Source organism: Oncorhynchus kisutch, linkage group LG28, assembly GCF_002021735.2.
Source record: "Oncorhynchus kisutch isolate 150728-3 linkage group LG28, Okis_V2, whole genome shotgun sequence".
Taxonomy (NCBI): domain Eukaryota; kingdom Metazoa; phylum Chordata; class Actinopteri; order Salmoniformes; family Salmonidae; genus Oncorhynchus; species Oncorhynchus kisutch.
This window is the reverse complement of record NC_034201.2, coordinates 33,891,399-33,917,754: the sequence shown is the minus strand read 5'-3', so window position 1 is coordinate 33,917,754 and position 26,356 is coordinate 33,891,399. Positions and strand designations below refer to the sequence as shown.

Genomic DNA, 26,356 nt, shown 5'->3' with positions numbered 1-26,356 from the left:
GGACTTGAAGAAGAACTTCTGTCCAACAGCAGGAAGATCCTTGTTCGTAGCATTGTTGGTCTGAATTACCTGGCATACTTTTGGATTTTCACAGACAAACGTGTCAAAGGGAATGGTGAGCTCCGGAGGGAACTCGTTGACATCCAGCACATTGACTGTGACCTTGTTGGATAGGATAGGGTTGTAAAAAAAGAATGGTCCACCAACCAAAGACCATCCAGCTTTGACATGCTAGTTGGAACTAGCAAAACTGACATTTCTGACTTGCTAACTGGTTGTAGTTATACTGGTGCTGCGTTCAACCAGTTAGCAAGTCAAACATTTATGAGATTCATAGTTCCGTCTAGAACGTGAACGCACAAAAAATATTTCCGCTAAGATTTATGCTGCTTTTTACTGTAAACAAAAGTCAACGGACATGTTAATTAAAATACTGATGAGTCATAACATAAACTATTATCAACCATAAAAATACAATTAACATGGGCAAATGAGCTAAGAAAATAAAAGAAGAGCAAACAGCAAAATATAATTCTCAACATTTATCAATTTTGACATTAAGCATTTCAGTAGGAGACAAATGAGTTGTAAAATTAAAAAGAGTGAACAAATTAGGTAATTAGGTACTAGATAAGGATAATGGGGCTAATTGTGTCCATGTTATGGGACCAGGGAGAGTTCTACCAGGCCTCTGGCCATCTGCTCCTCCACATTGATCTTGGTTTTTTCGAAGGCTTCCTTCTGGGCCTCATTGCTCAGCATCTCCACCAGGGTTTGCAGACCCAGACGCCGAGCATCATCCACCGGCTGGTTGTTGAAGAGGTCGCGTTGCTACAGTGACAATACGGACACAAATCACTCAGACTGTCCTTTTAGGGGTAGCCAAGGGTGTGATTATCACAACGTATAGGATAGATTAAGGCTACTGGTCCATTTGGATAAGTTATAGAAGTAATTAGAAATGAGAAATGGTATAACAGATTATCACCTGTGAATTGCCCATTTTTCTGAATAAATGTAATTTCTTGGACGTACAGTGCATTCGGAAAGTATTCAGACCCCATTCGCTTTTTCCACATGACAGCCTTATTCTAAAGTGGATTAAATAAAACATTTGCCTAATCAATCTACACACAATACCACAATGACAAAGCAAAAACAGGGTTAATCCATTTAAGAATAAGGCTGTAATGTAACAAAATGTGGAAAAAGTTAAGGAGTCTGAATACTTTCCACTGTACTATATTAAACCTGGTTGGTTGTGGAGAATTCAATACCTCAAGACTGGAGCCGTTCCTGATGCAGAACCTGACCATGTCTGGCTGGTTAGTGCAGACAGCCTAGAATAAACCAAAGTTACATGCATTTTTGTATGCATTGCAGTTCTATCTATCAACATGTTTCATTCTGTATATTGGTGTACTTCAATATCATCAAAGAATTAGGTCATGCCAGACCACAATGTTATTCTGACAATATCTAAATCATAGTACTGCTAAGCACAAAATCATGTTACAGGGAAGATTTATGGGAAAGTAGAAACCCACCACATGCAGAGGAGTTCTGCCATCGGCATCAGCAAAGTTGAAGCTAACTCCTGCCTGCTTCCACACCTCCATCTGCTTGAAGTCTCCCAAGAATGCAAGGCTGCAGACAAGAGAGGCCTTTAATTACATCTCAAATATGGTGTCATTCCCAATTATTATGGATTCAAAGGTCAGTTCTATGTATGACAGTAAGGAAATCAAACATTTTCATAAAAATGTGATGAATTCAATACATTAAATGCGCAGCCCTTCTACACATAGGGATATTAAGCAGTGATCATTTTCATATAATTATAAGTGCACAAATAGTTCTGAGATGTGACATTCAATATATGCCAGTGGTCACCAACCCTGGTCACTGCAGGACTAGTTTTGCAAGACTTTTGTCCCAGCCTAGTACTAACATACGATACATAATTCAACTAATGAAAGTATTGATGAACAGTTGATTAGCAGAATCTGGGGGGAACAAAAACCTGCAAATGCCATTGCTCTCTAGGACCAGTGTTGGTGACCACAGCTAGGTTATATGCTGTTTAAGTTAACCATACGATTCAATACATTCAGTAGCTGGCTACTTCATTTAGCTCACCCACCAACACATCTCAACCCCCAGTTCCAGAGAGGATGTCTCCAGGTGAGCCCCCTCACTCATCAGTTGGGACACAACCTCTATGCTCCTGTACGGACACAATGAAGAGTCATGTTGTTGAGGGACTCCTGGTAAAAGACCTTTAGTCTAGCCATTCATCTCAGATGAGGTCTCCCATTTGGAGTTTTATATACTGATGCATAATAAAAACATGAGGAAAACTCTTTTCTGGAAATCTTTCAAATAATGTGTAAATATATACATTTGCAGTTATTGTATAATTGACATGCCATTAGTGATGGGGGGGACATGTATACAGTTATTTATCGTAAGACAATATTGCAATATTATTTTTGCTCTAGTTGGCTGTACCTGCACCAAAACTCCAGTATTTTTCCATAGCTTGTTCACTAGGAAGCCAATTTGTTTTCAGCACTTTTATTTCCACGTCAAACTATGTTTACATCCAATTGGTGAAGAATTTTCATGCATATATTCTAAAATCCACACAAAAACAATATGCATGTCACGACTTCCGCCGAAGTCGGTCCCTCTCCTTGTTTGGGCGGTCGACGTCACCGACCTTCTAGCCATCACTGATCCATTTATCATTTTCCATTGGTTTTGTCTTTTCTTCCTTCACACCTGGTTCCAATCCCATCAATTACATGTTGTGTATTTAACCCTCTGTTTCTCCTCATGTCCTTGTCGGAGATTGTTTTATTGTATGTTATGTGCAAGTCATGTGTCAGTGTGCGAGGAGTTTTGTACCCACTTATATTATTTTTGTATATATATTATTTTTGTAGTTTTATGAGCACTTATTAAACAACTCCGTTTTTACCAAGTTCATTTTCCTGCCCCTGACTTCCCTGCCACCGACACGCACCCATTACAATGCACATTTTCTCACCAAAGTTGTTAACTTTCATTCAAATTACTTTTGCGGTTAACCCCCCAAAAAAACACATGTTAAATGGGTCTCCATCGAATTTTGAACTCCACTGATCATTTTGTCATATAATGTTATATAGCGAATGTGTCCACTCTGGAATTGGCACGTGTACTCTAACCAACGGCTTGCAGATACCGTGCGGGTATTGCCTACATCAGTGGTTTCCAAACTGTGGGGCACACCCCGAGGGATCGGCAGCAGGGGAACGGGGATCTCCCCACCACAATTATTTTTAAATATACTGTACAGTACCAGTAAAAAATTTGGAAACACCTACTCATTCAAGGGTTTTTCTTTATTTTTACTATTTTCTATTCCTGTAGGAATGCCTTTCCAACAGTCTTGAAGGAGTTCCCACATATGCTGAGCACTTGTTGGCTGCTTTTCCTTAACTCTGCGGTCCAACTCATCACAAACCATCTCAATTGGGTTGAGGTCGGGTGATTGTGGTGGCCAGGTCATCTGATGCAGCACTCCATCACTCTCCTTCTTGGTCAAATAGCCATTACACAGCCTGGAGGTGTGTTGGGTCATTGTCCTGTTGAAAAACAAATGATAGTCCCACTAAAAGCAAACCAGAGGTGATGACGAATCACTGCAGAATGCGGTAGTAGCCATGCTGGTTAAGTGTGCCTTGAATTCTAAATAAATCAGTGTCACCAGCAAAGCACCCACACACCACCTCCTCCATGCTTCAGGGTGGGAACCACACATGCAGAGATCATCCGTTCACCTACTCTGTGTCTCACGAAGACACGGCGGTTGGAACCAAAAGTCGCAAATTTGGACTCATCAGACCAAAGGACAGATTTCTACCGGTCTAATGTCCATTGCTCGTGTTTCTTGTTCCAATCAAGTCACTTCTTCTTATTGGTGTCCTTCAGTAGTGGTTTCTTTGCAGCAATTCGACCATAGCGGCCTGATTCACGCAGTCTCCTCTGAACAGTTGATGTTGAAGTGTGTCTGTTACTTGAACTCTGAGAAACATTTATTTGCGCCGCAATATCTGAGGCTGGTAACTCTAATGAACTTATCCTTCCTTTCCTGTAGCGGTCCTCATGAGAGCCAGTTTCATCATAGAGCTTAATGTTTTTTGTGACTACACTTGAAGACTGTGACTGCACTTGACATTTTCCCAGATTGACTGACCTTCATGTCTTAAAGTAATGATGGACTGTTGTTTCTCTTTGCTTATTTGGGCTGTTCTTGCCATAATATGGACTTGGTTTTCGCCAACCAGGGCTTCTGTATACCACCTCCTACCCTGTCACAACTGAACTGATTGGAATTTCTTTCCTTCTTCATGCATTTGAGCCACAAACTCACTTTTAACATGGCACACCTGTTAATTGAAATGCATTCCAGGTGACTACCTCATGAAGCTGGTTGAGAGAATGCCAAGAGTGTGCAAAGCTGTCAAAAAGGCAAAGGGTGGCTACTTTGAAGAATCTCAAAAAACACTTTTTTGGTTACCACATGATGCCATATGTGTTATTTCATAGTTTTGATGTCTTCACTATTATTCTACAATGTAGAAAATAGTCAAATAAAGTGTCACGTCCTGACAATAGAAAGCCTGTATTTTCTATGGTAGAGTAGGTCAGGGCGTGACTAGGTTTATTTTTCTATGGTCAGGGTTCTAGGTTTATTTTTCTATGTTGGTGTTTGTGTATGATTCCCAATTAGAGGAGCTGGTAATCGTCGTCTCTAATTGGGGATCATACGTTAGTTGCATTTTTTCCACCTGTGGGTTATGGGATATTGTTTATGTTTAGTTGCTTGTTCGCACTACATTGTCATCACGGTTCGTTTATTCTTTCATTTGTTTTGTATTAGCTTAAGTTTCACTTCCTTTATTAAACATGTGGAACTCTATGCAAGCTTGGTCTGATCATCATTATTACGAACAACATGACATAAAGAAAACCCCTGGAATGAGTAGGTGTGTCCAAACGTTTGACTCGTACTCTATACAGTGAGGGGGGAAAGTATTTGATCCCCTGCTGATTTTGTACGTTTGCCCACTGACAAAGAAATGAGCAGTCTATAATTTTAATGGTAGGTTTATTTGAACAGTGTGAGACAGAATAACAACAAAAAAATCCTGAAAACCCATGTAAAAAATGTTATAAATTGATTAGCATTTTAATGAGGGAAATAAGTATTTGACCCCCTCTCAATCAGAAAGATTTCTGGCTCCCAGGTTTCTTTTATACAGGTAACGAGCTGAGATTAGGGGCACTCTTAAAGGGAGTGCTCCTAATCTCAGCTTGTTACCTGTATAAAAGACACATGTCCACAGAAGCAATCAATCAATCAGATTCCAAACTCTCCACCATGGCCAAAACCAAAGAGCTCTCCAAGGATGTCAGGGACAAGATTGTAGACCTACACAAGGCTGGAATGTGCTACAAGACCATTGCCAAGCAGCTTGGTGAGAAGGTGACAACAGTTGGTGCAATTATTCGCAAATGGAAGAAACACAAAAGAACTGTCAATCTCCCTCAGCCTGGGGCTCCATGCAAGATCTTACCTCGTGGAGTTGCAATGATCATGAGAACGGTGAGGAATCAGCCCAGAACTACACGGGAGGATCTTGTCAATGATCTCAAGGCAGCTGGGACCATAGTCACCAAGAAAACAATTGGTAGCACACTACGCCGTGAAGGACTGAAATCCTGCAGCGCCCGCAAGGTCCCCCTGCTCAAGAAAGCACATATACATACCCGTCTGAAGTTTGCCAATGAACATCTGAATGATTCAGAGGACAACTGGGTGAAAGTGTTGTGGTCAGATGAGACCAAAATGGAGCTCTTTGGCATCAACTCAACTCGCCGTGTTTGGAGAAGGAGGAATGCTGCCTATGACCCCAAGAACACCATCCCCACCGTCAAACATGGAGGTGGAAACATTATGCTTTGGGGGTGTTCTTCTGCTAAGGGGACAGGACAACTTCACCGCATCAAACAGAAAATAGATGGGGCCATGTACCGTCAAATCTTGGGTGAAAACCTCCTTCCCTCAGCCAGGACATTGAAAATGGGTCGTGGATGGGTATTCCAGCATGACAATGACCCAAAACATACGGCCAAGGCAACAAAGGAGTGGCCTAGCCAGTCTCCAGACCTTAATCCCATAGAAAATCTGTGGAGGGAGCTGAGGGTTCGAGTTGCCAAACGTCAGCCTCGAAACCTTAATGACTTGGAGAAGATCTGCAAAGAGGAGTGGGACAAAATCCCTCCTGAGATGTGTGCAAACCTGGTGGCCAACCGCAAGAAACATCGGACCTCTGTGATTGCCAACAAGGGTTTTGCCACCAAGTACTAAGTCATGTTTTGCAGAGGCGTCAAATACTTATTTCCCTCATTAAAATGCAAATCAAGCAATAACATTTTTGACATGCGTTTTTCTGGATCTTTGTTGTTGTTATTCTGTCTCTCATTGTTCAAATAAACCTACCATTAAAATTATAGACTGATCAATTTGTCAGTGGGCAAACGTACAAAATCAGCAGGGGATCAAATACTTTTTTCCCTCACTGTATTGATAAAAAAAAAACGCAGCTCAGTCTGGCTTTCAACTTAGTCTTGGAAGTTGTAATAGCAGAATATATTTATTTCTATTTTTTATTTCACCTTTATTTAACCAGGTATGCTAGTTGAGAACAAGTTCTCATTTGCAACTGTGACCTGGCCAAGACAAAGCAAAGCAGTTTGACACGTAACAACACAGAGTTACACATGGAATAAACAAACAGTCATTAATACAGTAAAAACGTCTATATATAGTATGTGCAAATGAGGTAGGATAAGGGAGGTAAGGCAATAAATAGACCATGGTGGCGAAGTAATTACAATATAGCAATTAAACACTGGAATGGTAGATGTGCAGAAGATGAATGTGCAAGTAGAGATACTGGGGTGCAAAGGAGCATGATAAATAAATAAATACAGTATGGGGATGAGGTAGTTGGATGGGATATTTACAGATGGGCTATGTACAGGTGCAGTGATATGTGAGCTGCTCTGACAGCTGGTGCTTAAAGCTAGTGAGGGAGATATGAGTCTCCAGCTTCAGTGATTTGGCAGCAGAGAACTGGAAGGAAAGGTGGCCAAAGGAAAAATTGGCTTTGGGGGTGACCAGTATACCTGCTGGGGAGTGTGCTATGGGTGGGTGCTGCTATGGTGACCAGTGAGCTGAGATAAGGCAGGGCTTTACCTAGCAGACTTGTAGATGACCTGGAGCCAGTGTGTTTGGAAACGAGTATGAAGCGAGGGCCTGCCAACGAAAGTGTACAGGTCGCAGTGGTGGGTAGTATATGGGGCTTTGGTGACAAAACGGATGGCACTGTGATAGACTGCATCCAATTTGTTGAGTAGAGTGTTGGAGGCTATTTTGTAAATGACATCGCCGAAGTCGAGGATCGGTAGGATGGTCAGTTTTACGAGGGTATGTTTGGTAGCATGAGTGAAGGATGCTTTGTTGCGAAATAGGAATCAGATTCTAGATTTAATTTTGGATTGGAGATGCTTAATGTGAGTCTGGAAGAAGAGTTTACGGTCTAACCAGACACCTAGGTATTTGTAGTTGTGCACATATTCTACGTCCAAACCGTCCAGAGTAGTGATGCTGGACAGGCGTGCAGGGCAGACAGCGATCGGTTGAAGAGCATGCATTTAGTTATTCTTGCATTTAAGAGCAGTTGGAGGCCACGGAAGGAGAGTTGTATGACATTGAAGCTCGTCTGGAGGTTAGTTAACACAGTGTCCAAAGAAGAACCAGAGGTATACAGAATTGTGATTTCAAAATTGGGTAGTGCATCTTCAGTTTTCCTGTTATAAGATAGCTATTTATAACTTGTCAGAAAGTTCCAGATCAACTAGCCCATGTCAGCTAATATTTTTTAGATTTTGTTGTAATGTTTGAGTCACTTAAATATCACATGAATAGACATGGCAAAATGCATAGAATTGCAAGAAAATGTGCTTTAAAACTGCAAAATGTTATCTGCACCTCATGACAAAATGTGTAGAATTGCAAGAAATAAGCCTTTAACCTGTTACATTTTCTCTCTGACAAAAAGAGGGGTGTGAACAGTTTGTGTCATGAAAAGTGCTTGTGCCAATATAAATAGACGTGGGGCACAGCTGAAAGCTGTTGTTCTGATTAAAGAAGCAATAAAACTGGCCTTCTTTAGACTAGTTGAGTATCTGGAGCATCAGCATTTGTGGGTTTGATTACAGGCTCAAAATGGCCAGAAACAAAGACCTTTATTCTGAAAGTCGTCAGCCTATTCTTGTTCTGAGAGATGAAGGCTATTCAATGTGAGAAATTGCCAAGAAATGGAAGATCTCGTACAACACTGTGTCCTACTCCCTTCACAGAACAGCTCTAACCAGAATAGAAAGAGGAGTGGGAGGCCCTGGTGCACAACTGAGCAAGAGGACAAATACATCAGAGTGTCTAGTTTGAGAAACAGACGCCTCACAAGTCCTCAACTGGCAGCTTCATTAAATACTACCTGCAAAACACCAGTCTCAACGTCAACAGTGAAGAGGCGACTCCGAGATGCTGGCCTTCTTAGCAGATTTGCAAAGAAAAAGCCATATCTCAGACTGGCCTATAAAAAGAAAAGATTAAGATGGGCAATGATCAATTAGCCTTTTACAATGATCAACTTGGATTAGCTAACACAACGTGCCATTGGAACACAGGAGTGATAGATGCTGATAATGGGCCTCTGCACGCATGTGTAGATATCTCATTAAAAATCAGCTGTTTCCAGCTACAATAGTCATTTACAACATTAACAATGTCTACACTGTATTTCTGATCAATTTGATGTTATTTTAATGGACAAAAACAAAGACATTTCTAAGTAACCCCAAACTTTTGAACGGTAGTGTAAATGTTGATGTTTTTTTTTTACATTGGATACATTTACCATATCATATGGAGACAGAAATACAGTGGGGCAAAAATGTATTTAGTCAGCCACCAATTGTGCAAGTTCTCCCACTTAAAAAGTGTCAACTATGACAGACAAAATGTGAGGGGGAAAAAATCCAGAAAATCACATTGTAGGATTTTTAATGAATTTATTTGCAAATGATGGTGGAAAATAAGCATTTGGTCACCTACAAACAAGCAAGATGTCTGGCTCTCACAGACCTGTAACTTCTTTAAGAGGCTCCTCTGTCCTCCACTCGTTACCTGTATTAATGGCACCTGTTTGAACTTGTTATCAGTAAAAAAAAGACACCTGTCCACAACCTCAAACAGTCACACTACAAACTACACTATGGCCAAGACCAAAGAGCTGTCAAAGGACACCAGAAACAAAATTGTAGACCTGCACTAGGCTGGGAAGACTGAATCTGCATTAGGTAAGCAGCTTGGTTTGAAGAAATCAACTGTGGGAGCAATTATTAGGAAATGGAAGACATACAAGACCACTGATAATCTCCCTCGATCTGGGGCTCCACGCAAGATCTCACCCCGTGGGGTCAAAATGATCACAAGAACGGTGAGCAAAAATCCCAGAACCCCACGGGGGGACCTAGTGAATGACCTGCAGAGAGCTGGGACCAAAGTAACAAAGCCTACCATCAGTAACACACTACGCCGCCAGGGACTCAAATCCTGCAGTGCCAGACATGTCCCCCTGCTTAAGCCAGTACATGTCCAGGCCGATCTGAAGTTTGCTAGAGAGCATTTGGATGATCCAAAAGAAGATTGGGAGAATGTCATATGGTCAGATGAAACCAAAATATAACTTTTTGGTAAAAACTCAACTCGTCGTGTTTGGAGGACAAAGAATGCTGAGTTGCATCCAAAGAACACCATACCTACTGTGAAGCATGGGGGTGGAAACGTCATGCATTGGGGCTGTTTTTCTGCAAAGGGACCAGGACGACTGATCCATGTAAAGGAAAGAATGAATGGGGCCAAGTATCGTGAGATTTTGCGTGAAAACCTCCTTCCATCAGCAAGGGCATTGAAGATGAAACGTGGCTGGGTCTTTCAGCATGACAATGATCCCAAACACATCGCCCGGGCAACGAAGGAGTGGCTTCGTAAGAAGCATTTCAAGGTCCTGGAGTGGCCTAGCCAGTCTCCAGATCTCAACCCCATAGAAAATCTTTGGAGGGAGTTGAAAGTCCGTGTTGCCCAGCAACAGCCCCAAAACATCACTGCTCTAGAGGAGATCTGCACGGAGGAATGGGCCAAAATACCAGCAACAGTGTGTGAAAACCTTGTGAAGATTTACAGAAAACATTTGACCTCTGTCATTGCCAACAAAGGGTATATAACAAAGTATTGAGATAAACTTTTGTTATTGACCAAATACTTATTTTCCACCATAATTTGCAAATAAATTCATAAAAAATCCTACAATGTGATTTTCTGGATTTCTTTTCTCACTTTCTCATAATTGCAAATTATGAAAACCTTCCAAGAGAAATAAAAAATATTAATTTAGTTCTGAATTGAACTTTAATTAAATGAGTTGACTCTTCACATGGGATGATTTCACTGAACAACAAAAGAAAGGGAAAATTGAAGGATTCCCAATGATCCATCACATTTCCCAAAAACGTTTTCAACATATGTGTAAAATGATTGTCTAGAAACTAAAGCTTTGGTTGTCTTCCTCTCAGGCCTCCATGTTCTTTCCCTGGACCTCCTCAATGTCCACCTCTTGAACATCAGCCGTATATATTCCCCCCCAAGCAGACACATCGATGGACCTGAACAAACTTTTTTTGTCTCTATGTAAACTGGAAACCACATATCCTGAGGCTGCATTCATTGTAGCTGGGGATTTTAACAAGGCTAATCTGAAAACAAGACTCCCTAAATTCTATCAATATATCGATTGCGCAATCAGGGCTGGTAAAACCCTGGATCATTGTTATTCTAACTTCCGCGACGCATATAAGGACCTCCCCCGCCCTCCTTTCGGAAAAGCTGACCACGACTCTATTTTGTTGCTTCCAGCCTACAGACAGAAACTAAAACAAGAAGCTCCCGCGCTCAGGTCTGTTCAACGCTGGTCCGACCAATCTGATTCCACGCTTCAAGACAGCTTCGATCACGTGGATTGGGATATGTTCCGCATTGCGTCCAACAACAACATTGACGAATACGCTGATTTGGTAGCGAGTTCATTAGAAAGTGCATCGGCGATGTCGTACCCACAGCAACGATTAAAACATTCCCAAACCAGAAACCGTGGATTGATGGCAGCATTCGCGCGGAACTGAAAGCGCGAACTACTGCTTTTAACCAGGGCAAGGTAACCCGGAAACATGACCGAATACAAACAGTGTAGCTATTCCTTCCGCAAGGCAATCAAACAAGCTAAGCGTCAGTATAGAGACAAAATAGAGTTGCAATTCAACGGCTCAGACACAAGCGGTATGTGGCAGGGTCTACAGTCAATCACAGATTACAAAAAGAAAACCAGCCCCGTCGCGGACCAGGATGTCTTGCTCCCAGACAGACTAAATAACTTCTTTGCTCGCTTTGAGGACAATACAGTGCCACTGACACGGCCCGCTACCAAAACCTGCGGACTCTCCTTCACTGCAGCCGAGGTGAGTAAAACATTTAAACGTGTTAACCCTCGCAAGGCTGCAGGCCCAGACGGCACCCCCAGCCGCGTCCTCAGAGCATGCGCAGACCAGCTGGCTGGTGTGTTTACGAACATATTCAATCATTCCTTATCCCAGTCTGCTGTTCCCACATGCTTCAAGAGGGACACCATTGTTCCTGTTCTCAAGAAAGCTAAGGTAACTCAGCTAAACGACTACCGCCCCGTAGCAATCACTTCCGTCATCATGAAGTGCTTTGAGAGACTACTCAAGGACCATATCACCTCCACCCTACCTGACACCCTAGACCCACTCCAATTTGCTTACCACCCCAATAGGTCCACAGACGACGCAATCGCAACCACACTGCCCTAACCCATCTGGACAAGAGGAATACCTATGTGAGAATGCTGTTCATCGACTACAGCTCAGCATGTAACACCACAGTACCCTCCAAACTCGTCATCAAGCTCGAGACCCTGGGTCTCGTCCCCGCCCTGTACAACTCGGTCCTGGACTTCGTGACGAGCCGCCCCCAAGGTGGTGAGGGTAGGTAACAACATCTCCACCCCGCTGATCGTCAACACTGGGGCCCCACAAGGCTGCGTTCTGAGCCCTCTCCTGTACTCCCTGTTCACCCACAACTGCGTGGCCATGCACGCCTTCAACTCAATCATCAAGTTTGCAGACGATACTACAGTGGTAGGCTTGATTACCAACAATGACGAGACTGCCTACAGGGAGGAGGTGAGGGCCCTCGGAGTGTGGTGTCAGGAAAATAACCTCACACTCAAAGTCAACATAACTAAGGAGATGATTGTGGACTTCAGGAAACAGCAGAGGGAGCACCCCCCTATCCACATCGACGGGACAGTAGTGAAGAGGGTAGTAAGTTTTAAGTTCCTTGGCGTACACATCACGGACAAACTGAATTGGTCCACCTACACAGACAGCGTTGTGAAGAAGGCGCAGCAGCGCCTCTTCAACCTCAGGAGGCTGAAGAAATTCGGCTTGTCACCAAAAGCACTCACAAACTTCTACAGATGCACAATCGAGAGCATACTGGCTGTATCACCGCCTGGTACGGCAACTGCTCCTCGCATAACCGTAAGGCTCTCCAGAGGGTAGTGATGTCTGCACAATGCATCACCGGGGGAAAACTACCTGCCCTCCAGGACACCTACACCACCCGATGTCACAGGAAGGCCATAAAGATTAGCTTTTTTTAAAATATTTTTTTGTGTGAATTTGACCCCTTTTTCTCCCCAATTTCCTGGTATCCAATTGTTTAGTAGCTACTATCTTGTCTCATCGCTACAACTCCCGTACGGGCTCGGGAGAGACGAAGGTTGAAAGTCATGCGTCCTCCGATACACAACCCAACCAAGCCGCACTGCTTCTTAACACAGCGCCATCCAACCCGGAAGCCAACCACACCAATGTGTCGGAGGAAACACCGTGCACCTGGCAACCTTGGTTAGCGCGCACTGTGCCTGGCCCGCCACAGGAGTCGCTGGTGCGCGATGAGACAAGGATTTCCCTACCAGCCAAAACCTCCCGAACCCGGACGACGCTAGGCCAATTGTGTGTCGCCCCACGGACCTCCCGGTCGCGGCTGGTTACGACAGAGCCTGGGCGCCACCCGGGAGGCCCCATAAAGATCATCAAGGACAACAACCACCCGAGCCACTGCCTGTTCACCCCGCTATCATCCAGAAGGCGAGGTCAGTACAGGTGCATCAAAGCAGGGACCGAGAGACTGAAAAACAGCTTCTATCTCAAGGCCATCAGACTGTTAAACAACCACCACTAACATTGAGTGGCTGCTGCCAACATACTGACTCAACTCCAGCTCACTTTAATAATGGAAATTGATGGAAAATTGATGGAAAAAATGTATCACTAGCCACTTTAAACAATGCCACTTAATATAATGTTTACATACCCTCCATTACTCATCTCATATGTATATGTATATACTGTACTCTATATCATCTACTGCATCTTGACATCTTTATGTAATACATGTATCACTAGCCACTTTAAACTATGACACTTTAATGTCTCAGGCTACCCCTTGGGGTGGCAGGGTAGCCTAGTGGTTAGAGCATTGGACTAGTAACCGAAAGGTTGCAAGTTCAAATCCCAGAGCTGACAAGGTACAAAATCTGTCGTTCTGCCCCTGAACAGGCAGTTAACCCACTAGGTTCCTAGGCCGTTATTGAAAATACAAATTAGTTCTTAACTAGAAAAATAAAGGTAAAATAAATATACTGTACTCAATACCATCTACTGCATCTTGCCTATGCCGTTCTGTACCATCACTCATTCATATATCTTTAAGTACATATTCTTTATCCCTTTACACTTGTGTGTATATGGTAGTAGTTGTGGAATTGTTAGGTTAGATTAATCGTTGGTTATTACTCAACTCAATTTAACCTTGCGCAATACCCTAGATGCAGTTGCATTCCTAAAACCTAAGTCTTCCGACTAGCTTGGAAAGACAGTACCGTGCCGTATCAAAGAGCGCTCACTGCTGCTCGATCATCCTATTTTTCCAACTTAATTGAGGAAAATAAGAACAATCCTAAATGTATTTTTGATACTGTCGCAAAGCTAACTAAAAAGTAGCATTCCCCAAGTGAGGATGGCTTTCACTTCAGCAGTAATAAATGAATGAACTTATTTGAGGAAAAGTTCATGATTATGAGAAAGGAAATTACGGACTCCTCTTTAAATCTGCGTATTCCGTCAAAGCTCAGCTGTCCTGAGTCTGCACAACTCTGCCAGGACCTAGGATCAAGAGAGACACTCAAGTGTTTTAGTACTATACCTCTTGACACAATGATGAAAATAATCATGTCCTCTAATCCTTCAAGCTGCATACTGGACCCTATTCCAAATAAACTACTGAAAGAGCTGCTTCATGTCCTTGGGCCTCCTATGTTGAACATAATAAACGGCTCTCTATCCACCGGATGTGTACCAAACTCACTAAAAGTGGCAGTAATAAAGCCTCTCTTGAAAAAGCCAAACCTTGACCCAGAAAATATAAAAAACTATCGGCCTATATCGAATCTTCCACTCCTCTCAAAAAAAATAGAAAAAGCTGTTGCGCAGCAACTCACTGCCTTCCTGAAGACAAACAATGTATATGAAATGCTTCAGTCTGGTTTTAGACCCCATCATAGCACTGAGACTGCACTTGTGAAGGTGGTAAAATTACCTTTTAACGGCATCAGACCGAGGCTGCATCTGTCCTCCTGCTCCTAGACCTTAGTGCTGCTTTTGATACCATCGATCACCACATTCTTTTGGAGAGATTGGAAACCCAAATTGGTCTACACGAACAAGTTCTGGCCTGGTTTAGATCTTATCTGTCGGAAAGATATCAGTTTGTCTCTGTGAATGGTTTGTCTCTGTGAATGGTTGACAAATCAACTGTAAATTTCGTTGTTCCTCAAGGTTCAGTTTTAGGACCACTATTGTTTTCACTATATATTTGACCTCTTGGGGATGTCATTCGAAAACATAATGTTAACTTTCCCTGCTATGCGGATGACACACAGCTGTACATTTCAATGAAACATGGTGAAGCCCCAAAATTGCCCTCGCTAGAAGCCTGTGTTTCAGACATAAGGAAGTGGATGGCTGCAAACGTTCTACTTTTAAACTCGGACAAAACAGAGATGCTTGTTCTAGGTCCCAAGAAACAAAGAGATCTTCTGTTGTATCTGACAATTAATCTTGATGGTTGTACAGTCGTCTCAAATAAAACTGTGAAGGACCTCGGCGTTACTCTGGACCATGATCTCTCTTTTGACGAACATATCAAGACTGTTTCGAGGACAGCTTTTTTCCATCTACGTAACATTGCAAAAATCAGAAACTTTCTTTCCAAAAATTACGCAGAAAAATTAATCCATGCTTTTGTTACTTCTATGTTAGACTACTGCAATGCTCTACTTTCCGGCTACCCGGATAAAGCACTAAATAAACTTCAGTTAGTGCTAAATACGGCTGCTAGAATCCTGACTAGAACCAAAGAGTTTCATCATATTACTCCAGTGCTAGCCTCCCTACACTGGCTTCCTGTTAAGGCAAGGGCTGATTTCAAGGTTTTACTGCTAACATACAAAGCATTACTTGGGCTTGCTCTTATCTATCTTTCTGATTTGGTCCTGCCGTACATACCTACATAAACTACGGTCACAAGACACAGGCCTCCTAATTGTCCCTAGAATATCTAAGCAAACAGCTGGAGGCAGGGCTTTCTCCTATAGAGCTCCATTTTTATGGAATGGTCTGCCTACCCATGTGAGAGACGCAGACTCGGTCTCAACCTTTAAGTCTTTACTGAAGACTCATCTCTTCAGTGGGTCATATGATTGAGTGTAGTCTGGCCCAGGAGTGTGAAGGTGAACGGAAAGGCTCTGGAGCAACGAACCGCCCTTGCTGTCTCTGCCTGGCCGGTTCTTTCCACTGGGATTCTCTGCCTCTAACCCTATTACAGGGACTGAGTCACTGGCTTACTAGTGCTCTTTTATGCCGTCCCTAGGAGGGGTGCGTCACTTGAGTAGGTTGAGTCACTGACGTGATCATCCTGTCTGGGTTGGCGCCCCCCCTTGGGTTGTGCCATGGCAGAGATCTTTGAAGGGCTTACTTGGCCTTGTCTCAGGATGGTAAGTTGGTGGTTGTGGGGGCTGTGGTGTGGGGGCTGTGCTTTTGCAAAGTGGGTGGGGTTATATCCTTCCTGTTTGGCCCTGTCCGGGGGTATCACCGGATGGGGCCACAGTGTCTCCTGATCCCTCCTGTCTCAGCCTCCAGCATTTATGCTGCAGTAGTTTGTGTCGGGGGGCTTGGGTCAGTTTGTTATATCTGGAGTACTTCTCCTGTCTTATCCGTTGTCCTGTGTGGATTTAAGTATGCTCTCTCAGATTCTCTCTTTTTGTGCATGCAGAGGGTTGCAATTCCATTGAATTGTGAATAGTTTAACCAAAATATGCCACAAGCCCTAGAATTGCCTTATGTGTATCCCACAAAAAAGGTTCACTGTTATAAGCTAACTTTTTTGATGAATATAAGCAAAATTCCCCAATTCTCTGGCTTAACTTCCCATGGAAAATTTCCTGGAAAGTTTCCAACCCTTTGCAACCCTACTCACTACTGTAAATTGCTCTGGATAAGAGCATCTGCTAAATGACTAAAATGCAAATACCACTGGGCCCAACCAGACACAGATAATCGAAGATTGAGGTTTGTTTTCTCACTTGCAGCGAATGCCATCTCGGAGAGCAGTTTCTCTCGCAAAATCCCTAACGTTGACATCCGCTCCCTTCTTCAGCAGGAATCGGACAGTCTCGACATCCCCCTCACCAGCAGCCAGGTGGAGAGGTGTCCTCCCATGTCCGTCTGACACAGACACATCAGCTCCCTAAAGCATGACAGTCAACATTTTGGGATTAATTTCCTAAGTATCACTACTTATGTCAACCGAATTAAATTGCTCTAAATGATGATACAGTAGCAATGTTTTCATAAACTAACGTTAGTAACGTTAGGTTACAGGATTCCCTTCCCACAAATTCACTTGTATAACACAGTAGCTAGCTAACTAAGTAAGTACTACTAGCTATTCTAATAGTAGTTACTTATATTGTAGTGAATTCGGGAGATAACCCCGAAGAGGGACTTGGACCTGGGTCCAATGACCGTCAAACCAACGCCTTAACAGTTAAGCCAAGAGGTCGCTACATTACCCCCTTACTTCGAGAGAGGGTGTCCCCATACTTCTCTATATCAATTGTAACGTGGCTCAAAACATAATGGTGAAAAAGCTATATATAGATATATATTGGTCAATAATAATACTCTGGGTAACGTTACCTGTTGTAAGTGTCCCTCAAGACCAACAATGTCTCCTTGCAAAGCAGAGGCATTCAACAGCATGGGGAAAATGGCAAGCTGGCACACCTTCATCTCCTACGGTTAGTTCAAGAAAATTAACCTTGCAGAAGGCTATATTCAATGTAGTATCATGGATTATAGTTTCATATTGACATTGATTGACTTGACTGAAGAACACAGACAGTTCACCAATAACGTTGTACTTTTGACCGACTGTGATTGATGCATCCAACGGTTAGCTAGCTGGCTAGACGCTGACATAGTTCAGCGCAAACGCTAGCTAGTTAGCCTTTATAGAGCCTTACTACTCTATAACGTTATATTGGTTTACTAGAGAACTTTAGTTTGCTGGCTAAACACACCAACCTTTGCCATATCATCAGTCCCCAACCATCCCAGACGGATGGATGATGCCACAGCTGACCAAAATCTGTAAACTTCTTCAGGGATCTTTCCTTTTGATTGATAAATACCCATGGTGGCGAATTACTAAGCTTTCGCAATATAAACTTTTATTGAGAGGCAAAACCACTACAGGGCCTGTCTGGGGTTCAAAATAATTAAATTACTCACTAACATCAAAAATAAATGAATGGTTTCCCGGGTTCGAAAGTTCCCACCCGTCACGTGACATAGCACATGCATATCAAACAGATGTGACTTGTTGAACGTATTGTAATGAACATCATTAACTTAACTTCATGGACATAGCATTCAAAGTGTTTACAAATGCAAGTATTATCATTTACATTAATTGAATGTTTCATGTTTGTCGTCTGTATGGGAAAATAGTACCTAGCCATCTTGCAGCAAAACATCCACGACTATGATTGGTTGTGGTGGTATGCCGTAAAGCGTTTTCTGCCAGCGTTGTCTTATAAATACTCTCCAGACGCCTTGAACGGTCTCATTTCGTCAGTCTTCAGGATCGGTTTGTTAAAGTAGCATGCTGTCATGCTCTGTCGACGGTGCTGCTAAATGCAGTAATGAAGGTACAATTGAATTACTGAGTAATATGTAATGTGTTCATCCACATTGTGGTTTCAATGTTTAGATGCTTCTCTTTATTTTTTTTTCTCAATATTTGTAATTTCTATTTTCTTAACTGTTGTTGGTTAAGGGCTTTTTAAGTAGGCATTTCACTGCTGTTTTCGGCGAATGTGACAAATACAATTTGAATAGTTGTGACCGTGCTTCCCTGCCACGCGGTGTTGCAAATGGCTGGCTAACGTTAACTCGTTAACGTTTGCAAAAGAGGCATCAATCTACAAGTAGCTAGCTATTTTGTCATGGCTTGTCTATTGGCTAATATAACTATATTGTGGTGGCAGCCTATGGTTGTTTTGACTAGACTGCTGTAGTTTTTCTAGTTTGTTAGCAAACAGGCCCGAAGATAACTGGCTAGCTAAATGCCATGTGCACCGCTACGTATGGAGTTTCCTAGATTCAATGGGTGAATTCCATCGATGTGACATGGCTATAGAACTGTCGGGTTTGCTTTCGTCTTTACAGATTCATTGTATTGGTGACAATGAGGCCCGTAACATCCTCGATAACCAGTCTTAACCTAGCTAACGTTAGTTGACTAAATACAGGCTGAGGCTCGTTAAATAATCTGCTAGATAACGTCAGTAATGTTTCTCTGGGACTAAAGGTCGTTACCCAAACTAATGAACTATTGTTTGCGAATATAGCTTTGAACGATAATGTGTTACATCTCAAATTGTATTTAACGAACTATGGGCATCTAACGTTATTTTATGATTTTGCTTCGCATGCCTTATTCCCTCTGATCCTTGATAATTGCAGGAAATGACAGGCCCCACATTTGGCTATCTTGAGTTGAGCAAGAACTCTGTGCGCCAGAAGCTCTTCCATGTGGTAAGACATTTCCTGTTATGTCTTTGTAAGCACAGTGCCAGTTGGGGCCTTGACATCGTGGGCCTTAGTGCTGGTGCGGTGCACATAGCAATCCATTCTCTTGCAACCCACTGCTGTGCTCACCTAGCAGCAGTGTTACTTATGAGACTGGACATGTATTTATCTTTAGCTAGGCAAGTCAGCTAAGAAATTATTTATAATGATTTCCTGCTTGGATGGGGGGCTGGGACTAAAAATAAAATATTAATGGCAAGACACCAACACTACAGAGAACTAAGACACCAGAGTGTGGCAGCAGCAAAAGACAATCAATTTGTACATGTATTAATACAAAGTATTTGCCATTTATCCATTGCCTTCATCTTTCAGGGAAAAGCTTAATATGAAGATGTTTAATTCAAGATCAAACTCGGGTATGTTTGGTAACCTTAAGCTTGATATATTAGTGGAAGTAATGATGATTGGCTTAAATGTTCAACTGCTCTGAATTGTGATTAAGGTATGCCTTTCTGAACAAACCGGTGATGTAAATGCTGTAAACCAATGTTCATATTCATTGAATTCACTACTTTCCATTGCTTCAACAGCTTCAAGGAGCAACTGAGTCGCCCTGAATACCCAAGAGTTCCTGAGCGTGTGGTCATTCGCCGAGTCATGTTAGTTTGTTTGTCCAAGATCTAATCTAATTGAGTTAACTCAAATAAACCTTGGCATGCAGTTTTATATGGAGTGGTTAATTTCACTACTTGCAATGCCTAGTCCACTTTATTGATAATCCTCAGTGCTTTGTATTAACTTCCTGTGCTGTACTGAGGCCTATCCCGACAGACTCCTCACTGTGGGCCCTAGTCGTTGGAAATGCCTCAAAGAACAAATTTGTGGTTTCGCTTTACCCACAGGGCTACTACCATTAGCCCTGTGAGATATTACTACAGAACAAATACTCAAAATTGCAGCTCTGTTTTAAAGTGACACTGTTTCTAATGACCTGCTTGTCTGATGTAGGTCTACCAAATGGCCACAGGGTGGCTCAAGCCCTGATGCAGAGCGGCCCGTTGGTGAGTATTGAGGGCTGACTTTTTAGTCTATCAAGTGCCAAACATTTTAATGGCACGTCTTAATTTGTACCTGTCTCAGTGGACTATTCCATTACGGGTACACCGTTAGCACACTTACTGTCATTTTCTAATCTGCCATGTCTATTCGGTCACTGGAAATTGTGGTAATGTGTTCAATATTAGTCTTAAACGGAACCCAAACCGGCTGCGTGCATGCACCATTGTGCATGAATGTATTTTGTCCCGCTACACCAAACGCGATCACGACATACAGGTCAAAATAAACTCTGAACCAATTACATTAATTTGGGAACAGGTCAAACTAGTTAGCGTGCACTTTCTAGCTAATTTGTCCTGGGATATCAACTTTGAGTAGTTTACCTGAAATGCACAAGGTCCTCTACTCCGACAATTAATCCATACACACGACGGTCAACTGAATCGTTTCTAGTCATCCCTCCCAGGCTTTTTCTTCGAAATGTTATGGTGTTTGGTAAATCAACTTTCATAGGATTACTACACTGACGGGCAATGGTTCGTCTTTTGATCACCCATGTGGGTATAACCAGTCAGGAGATGGCATGTGGGTAACTGCTTATATAAACCAATGAGATGGGAGGGGCAGGACTTGCAGCGTAATCTGCGTCAAAGTAAGTTCTATTTTAGCCCTGGTCAACGCAGATGCTCTTTGACGCGTTGACCAGTCGATGACTGATGGATTGCTGTTTTGAAGCCTTAATCTTGGCACTCCAAACTTGTATACCTGTTTTGGAAGTTATAGAATTTTTTATTTTGAGTATCCTGTGGGTTTGCTGTGACGCCTTAATTCATGCCTAAATTATACTGCGCGCTAAATATGAAAGGTTACATTTCCTTAACTTCACGCACCCATCCCATTAGTGGGATCATTTTCATCAACATCCTCTGAATTGTACAGCTCCAAATTAAATTACAAAACTGCACTTTTGTGAAATCACAAGTGCAATATAGCAAAACACAGCTTGTTAATCCAACTGGCATGTCAGATTTCAATAAAGCTTTTCATCGAAAGCATAACAAGCGTTTATGTAAGAACATCTCTCTCGTTAATTTTTCAACATAAAGACTGTTCCCAGCTTGAGGAAGCCATAGGAAAAGGAATCTGGTTGATGTCCCTTTTTAAATGGAAGCAAGGCACCCAATGGAACTGAGCTTTCAGGATAAAATTTTCCTCAGGTTTTCACCAATATTTTGACACTTTTGGAAACTTTAGTTTTCTATCCTAAACTGACAATTATATGCATATTCTAGTTTCTGGGCATGAGAAGTAGGCCGTTTAAAATGAATACGTTTTTTGTTATCCAAAAGCGAAAATACTGCCCCCTACACTTTCCATTTTTTTTTATAGTTCTATTGTTTCCACCACTATTTTTGTCCTAAACATTTTAATTGAAATACTGTAATTCCTGTAGGGGACTGATTCTTGGGACTGCCGATATGGCTGACTGGTATGAACCTGGGGACAATTTAAATTACCTTGAGTGAAATCCTTTTAGATATGTGGGCGGGGGTTCATTGTTCCGACTTGCAGTTAAATTTACAAAATTACCTCTTTGCCTAAAAGCATGATGGTTATAACTTGGCCCGCAGACCATCTGATCTGAGGAACTTAGGTTTCAGTCATGGGATTTAGTTTTGAATCCCTGCGGTATATGGGAGCAATAGACTATGATCACCGCACTGCATGGTATCTGCAGCCAGCTGCTACTCCGGTTGGACTGTTCATTAGTCAGTGCAAGAGAAACTCGGCATATGGCATCGTTGGTCTCCATGTCTTTGTGTGTGGCGTCCTGGTATATCTGTCGAGACATTTCACTTCTCATTAAGTTTCCATCATTGAACTTCCGGTATGCAAATTTAATCTGTGTTCTCTTGACAGGCCTGTTGTATCATGTGCCAAGGGCTCTGAGGGTAATGAATTAAGTGAGTATTTGTGTACAGTCTCGTGATGCTAGCAGAGTGCCCACTGAGTAGCACTGTATGGTATCTGCAGCCAGCCTTCACCACGGGCTGTTCTGTTCATAACACAGTGCAAGATCAACTCTTCATATGGCATCGTTAGGCTCTGGGCTGGTTTGTGCCTGGCGCCCTGGTATTTGTGCAGAGACAACACTTTCCTTCTCCGTGGGCTACTCCCTGACAATGATGTCCCAAATTGAGACTGTCAATGTATCAAAGTAATGTTTCTGGGCATTAAGATGTTCAAGTGTGTATTAAAGGCTAAGAATACTGGCCATGAGGTGTGATAAATGCTGTGCTGGAGTGTCTTTTAAGGTGTTGAGTAATTAAGTGCTGACTTCACTTCAGGTACACCAGGACTGGTCTTTTGATCATCCAGTACACCAGAACTTGGCTGAATGATACATCTCCAGTGAAGGTAACCCCCTTTTGTCTTCCTGGACTTTTTGGCTGTCATCACTTTGGTCATATACCAAGGCTCTTGGGATATACCGTTCCTGACTTGCTGTGGAATTGACCATAAAGTAAACCTTCCAGTGGGTCTCACCAGCGCCATGCTGGAGGTGCTCTATTGGAAACAAAGTTAGCTGAGTTACTCCCAATTTATTTATATTTAACTTAGTGAATTGTCTCTTTCAGGTTGTGCATCCCTGGCCAACAAATGATCAGAGTCAGGTGAGGAGCTACTCGGTGTGATGTGTTCCGGATCATTTTCAAAGGGGGCCTGTCGGGCTTTCCCACTGCTGGTCCTTCACGCAGTGATCCCACAGCAGCGCCCCTGGTGACTCAATGCAGATCCTTTTTGCCATGGGTGGTCTGCAGTCTCCACGGGCAACATGACTCCTATTCAATATTACATCGGTGCCTAGATCATGCCTGCTTATTAATGCATTGAAGGAAATGTATCTAAAGTTTACCCAAAATGTATTTCTAATCAACAGGTGATCTGTTTCAGTGTTACTATATGGTTTAGCGGGTGTCCGCCCTACTGGTTCAAAATGTCATGTGGGTCACAAGATTAAAGGATGCCCTTCAGCCTAACCAAGTTGTCTCTGTATTTTGTTCTGTTTGTGGTTAAATTTCACTCCGCACATGCGGATGTGCACTTGATGCAATGGGCTTGACGGTTATGGTGGGTTGTGATGCAGCTAGTTGGTCAATTAGAAACCTACTCAATACACATGTGTGCTGCGGTAATCAGAGCCAGACACTTGAAAGGTTCCTATAATCCTTGCACAATTTCCAGAACAGTCTCACTGGTGTCGAGGCTGAGCTTCAACGCATGTGTGCAGATTTTTGGTGTTGCTCGTTAGACTAGATAAACCCGATTGTTTGGACAAGGGCATAATTTTAACTATCGCACGTCTTTGCCCTGATGTTTCACTACATAATCACTCCCTCGCAATAACAGCTGTTCAAAAAATCGTCTTGAGTTCTTCCCAATTTGTGTCTTGGCTCTCTGGTTCATACTTTTGATATAATCTGTAGTGATGGAATTTGAGATTTTTCTAATGCCTTGTGCCTTTTTATTTTCCTCCCAGGGCTTGCTGTAAGATCTCAGGAAGACTACCGATGAGAGTAATCTCATTGAGGGTTTATGCTCTCATTAAATTGAGGATCAAACAGTATGGGGCTCTGTTTCTGTGCCAAGAACAGTCTGTACAGATCCTGCTGTGAACTGCCGTCCACTCCTTCAGACGTCTAATTTCCTGGTCGTGTCCATACCGTCCTCCAATGTAGAAGGAAATCCATTAGAATTTGGATTTTCCGTCCTCTACTAATTAGCCTATTTCCCCTAGCATCGGTGGAGAATATCAAATCTAAGTTTAGAGTGCATTCGGGAAGTATTCAGCCCCCTTATATTTTTCCACATTTGGTTAGGTTACAGCCTCCTAAAATTGTTCAAACAAAAAAATGCTCAAACAATACCCCATAATGTTAAAGCAAAGTCGACAATTTTACCAGTCTATAACAAACATACCTTATTTACATAGGTATTTATACCCTTTGCTATGAGAGTTGAAATTGAGCTCCGGTGTATCCTTTTTCCATTGATAATCCTTGATGTTTCTACAACTTGATTGGAGTCCACCTGTGGTAAATTCAATTGATTGGACATGATTTGGAAAGGCACACACCTGTCTATATATAGGTTCCCACAGTTGACAGTGCATTGCAGAGCAAAACTAAGCCATGAGGGCAAAGGAATTGTCCGTAGACCAAGACAGGATTGTGTTGAGGCAAAGATCTGGGAAAGGGTACCACAAATTGTCCTATTGATTTATCTGTTATTTTACCAGGTAAATTAACTGAGAACACATTCTCATTTGCAGCAACAACCTGGGGAATAGTTACATGGACGAAGGAGCAAATTGTAAACTGGGGATTATTAGGTGACCGTGATGGTTTGAGGGCCAGGTTGGGAATTTAGCCAGGACACTGAGGTAAACACCCCTACCCTTGCAATAAGAGAGTCAAGTAGACAGAGATATTGATAGAAACCTGCTCCAGAGCACTCAATACCGCGGACTTGGGTGAGGTTCACCTTCAACAGGACAATGACCCTAAGCACACGGCCAAGAGAATGCAGGAGTGGCTTTGGGACAAGTCTCAATGTCTTTGAGTAGCCCAGACTTGAACCCGATCAAAACATCTCTGAAAATAGCTGTGCCGCAACGCTCCCCATCCAACCTGACAGAGCTTGAGAGGATCTGCAGAGCAGGTTGAGAGAAATACCCCAAATACAGGTGTACCAAGTTTGTATTGTCATACCCAAGAAGACTCGAGGCTGTAATCACTGCCAAAGGTGCTTCAACAAAGTACTGAGTAAAGGGTGAATATTTATGTACATGTAATATGTCCTGGTGGAGATTTTATACATTTGCAAAAATAAAACTGTTTTTGCTTTGTCATTGTGGGGTATTGCGTGTAGATTGAGGGAAAAAGACAATTTAATACATTTTAGATTAAGACGTAACGTAACAGAATGTGGAAAAAGTATAGAGGTCTGAACTTACCAAATGCACTGTAACTGTCACATGTCAAATACTACAGGTGTAGACTTTACCATGAAATGCTTCACATGCTCCGTATAAAACCGATGTAGACTTTACTGTGAAATGCTTACTTACGAGCCCTTTCCCAACAATGCAGATTTAAAAAGTACAAAAATCATCAATTAACTGTTCAACAGTCTTATAGCTTAGGGGTAGAAGCTGTTCAGTAGCCTTTTGGTCCCAGACTTGGAGCTCCGGTATAGTATATGTACAGTCATGTTTTGAACTGTATACCATGGAGTGGGGAGGGGTATAGCTTTTTTCTAAAGGGGAATATGAACTGCATGTTTATTTTCAAGACGCTCAATCGTGTTATCTGATCTCCGGGAGAAGTAGGCCTAGATATTTTTTAAATATGGAAATGCATGCTCTTGCAGGTTCACAAAAGTAAAAATTGATATAGCATCACATGTTTTAATCTGTACAGTATTTCAATGTGGTAAATTTTATGCATCAGACTCTCCCCCAATAAATTGTTCTAACAACCTGATGAACCTGCGGTTCAAGCCTAAAGTTGCCATCTCAGCAACTCCTTCAGACCCATATAAATCTACTTTCACTAGTCCATGTCAATCCAAGGAAAGGGGAGGTGGTGGAAATGGCACAAGAGAAACTTCAAGAATACAAAAAAAACATCTGAAGGGAAATGTCCTTTGAACTGAACAATACCATATTTTCCACACCCTCAACTGGGCCCTAGCTTTGCGAGATCAGAGTGGCTGTAGGGTCTTATCACTGCCACAGACAAAAAAAGCTTGTTAT

At 42.4% G+C, this 26,356-nt stretch overlaps 1 protein-coding gene, 1 long non-coding RNA gene and 3 other non-coding genes across 8 annotated transcripts; 4 read left to right on the top strand and 1 right to left on the bottom strand.

Moving 5' to 3' along the window:
* Nucleotides 1-482: 482 nt before the first annotated feature.
* si:ch211-209a2.2 (L-asparaginase) lies at nt 483-18,232 on the bottom strand. Of its 2 annotated transcripts, XM_020463780.2 has the most exons (7): nt 17,968-18,232; nt 17,581-17,676; nt 16,965-17,128; nt 2,144-2,227; nt 1,548-1,647; nt 1,278-1,340; nt 483-831 (listed from the first exon to the last, which is right to left on the bottom strand). In XM_020463780.2, the coding sequence occupies exons 1-7, from the start codon at nt 18,076-18,078 to the stop codon at nt 661-663; spliced, it is 789 nt and encodes a 262-aa protein (XP_020319369.1). In that variant the 5' UTR covers nt 18,079-18,232; the 3' UTR covers nt 483-660. The 2 variants fall into 2 exon arrangements, with proteins under 2 accessions (XP_020319369.1, XP_020319370.1); XM_020463781.2 differs by lacking the exon at nt 17,581-17,676 and having other exon boundaries at nt 528-831.
* A 231-nt stretch (nt 18,233-18,463) lies between these two features.
* Nucleotides 18,464-26,088, top strand: LOC109872516 (uncharacterized). Of its 3 annotated transcripts, none has more exons than XR_002252470.2 (9): nt 18,464-18,593; nt 19,411-19,482; nt 19,852-19,895; nt 20,070-20,138; nt 20,488-20,540; nt 22,459-22,502; nt 22,887-22,956; nt 23,178-23,213; nt 24,080-26,088. It is a non-coding gene; the product is annotated as an uncharacterized LOC109872516 (long non-coding RNA). The 3 variants fall into 3 exon arrangements; XR_002252468.2 differs by lacking the exon at nt 24,080-26,088 and adding an exon at nt 23,480-23,579; XR_002252467.2 differs by lacking the exon at nt 24,080-26,088 and having other exon boundaries at nt 23,178-23,579.
* LOC116358211 (small nucleolar RNA SNORA18) lies at nt 20,291-20,424 on the top strand. Its single transcript, XR_004206090.1, has one exon. It is a non-coding gene; the product is annotated as a small nucleolar RNA SNORA18 (small nucleolar RNA).
* On the top strand, nt 22,256-22,392 carry LOC116358209 (small nucleolar RNA SNORA8). The gene has a single exon (XR_004206088.1). It is a non-coding gene; the product is annotated as a small nucleolar RNA SNORA8 (small nucleolar RNA).
* LOC116358210 (small nucleolar RNA SNORA8) lies at nt 22,552-22,691 on the top strand. Its single transcript, XR_004206089.1, has one exon. It is a non-coding gene; the product is annotated as a small nucleolar RNA SNORA8 (small nucleolar RNA).
* Nucleotides 26,089-26,356: the final 268 nt, after the last annotated feature.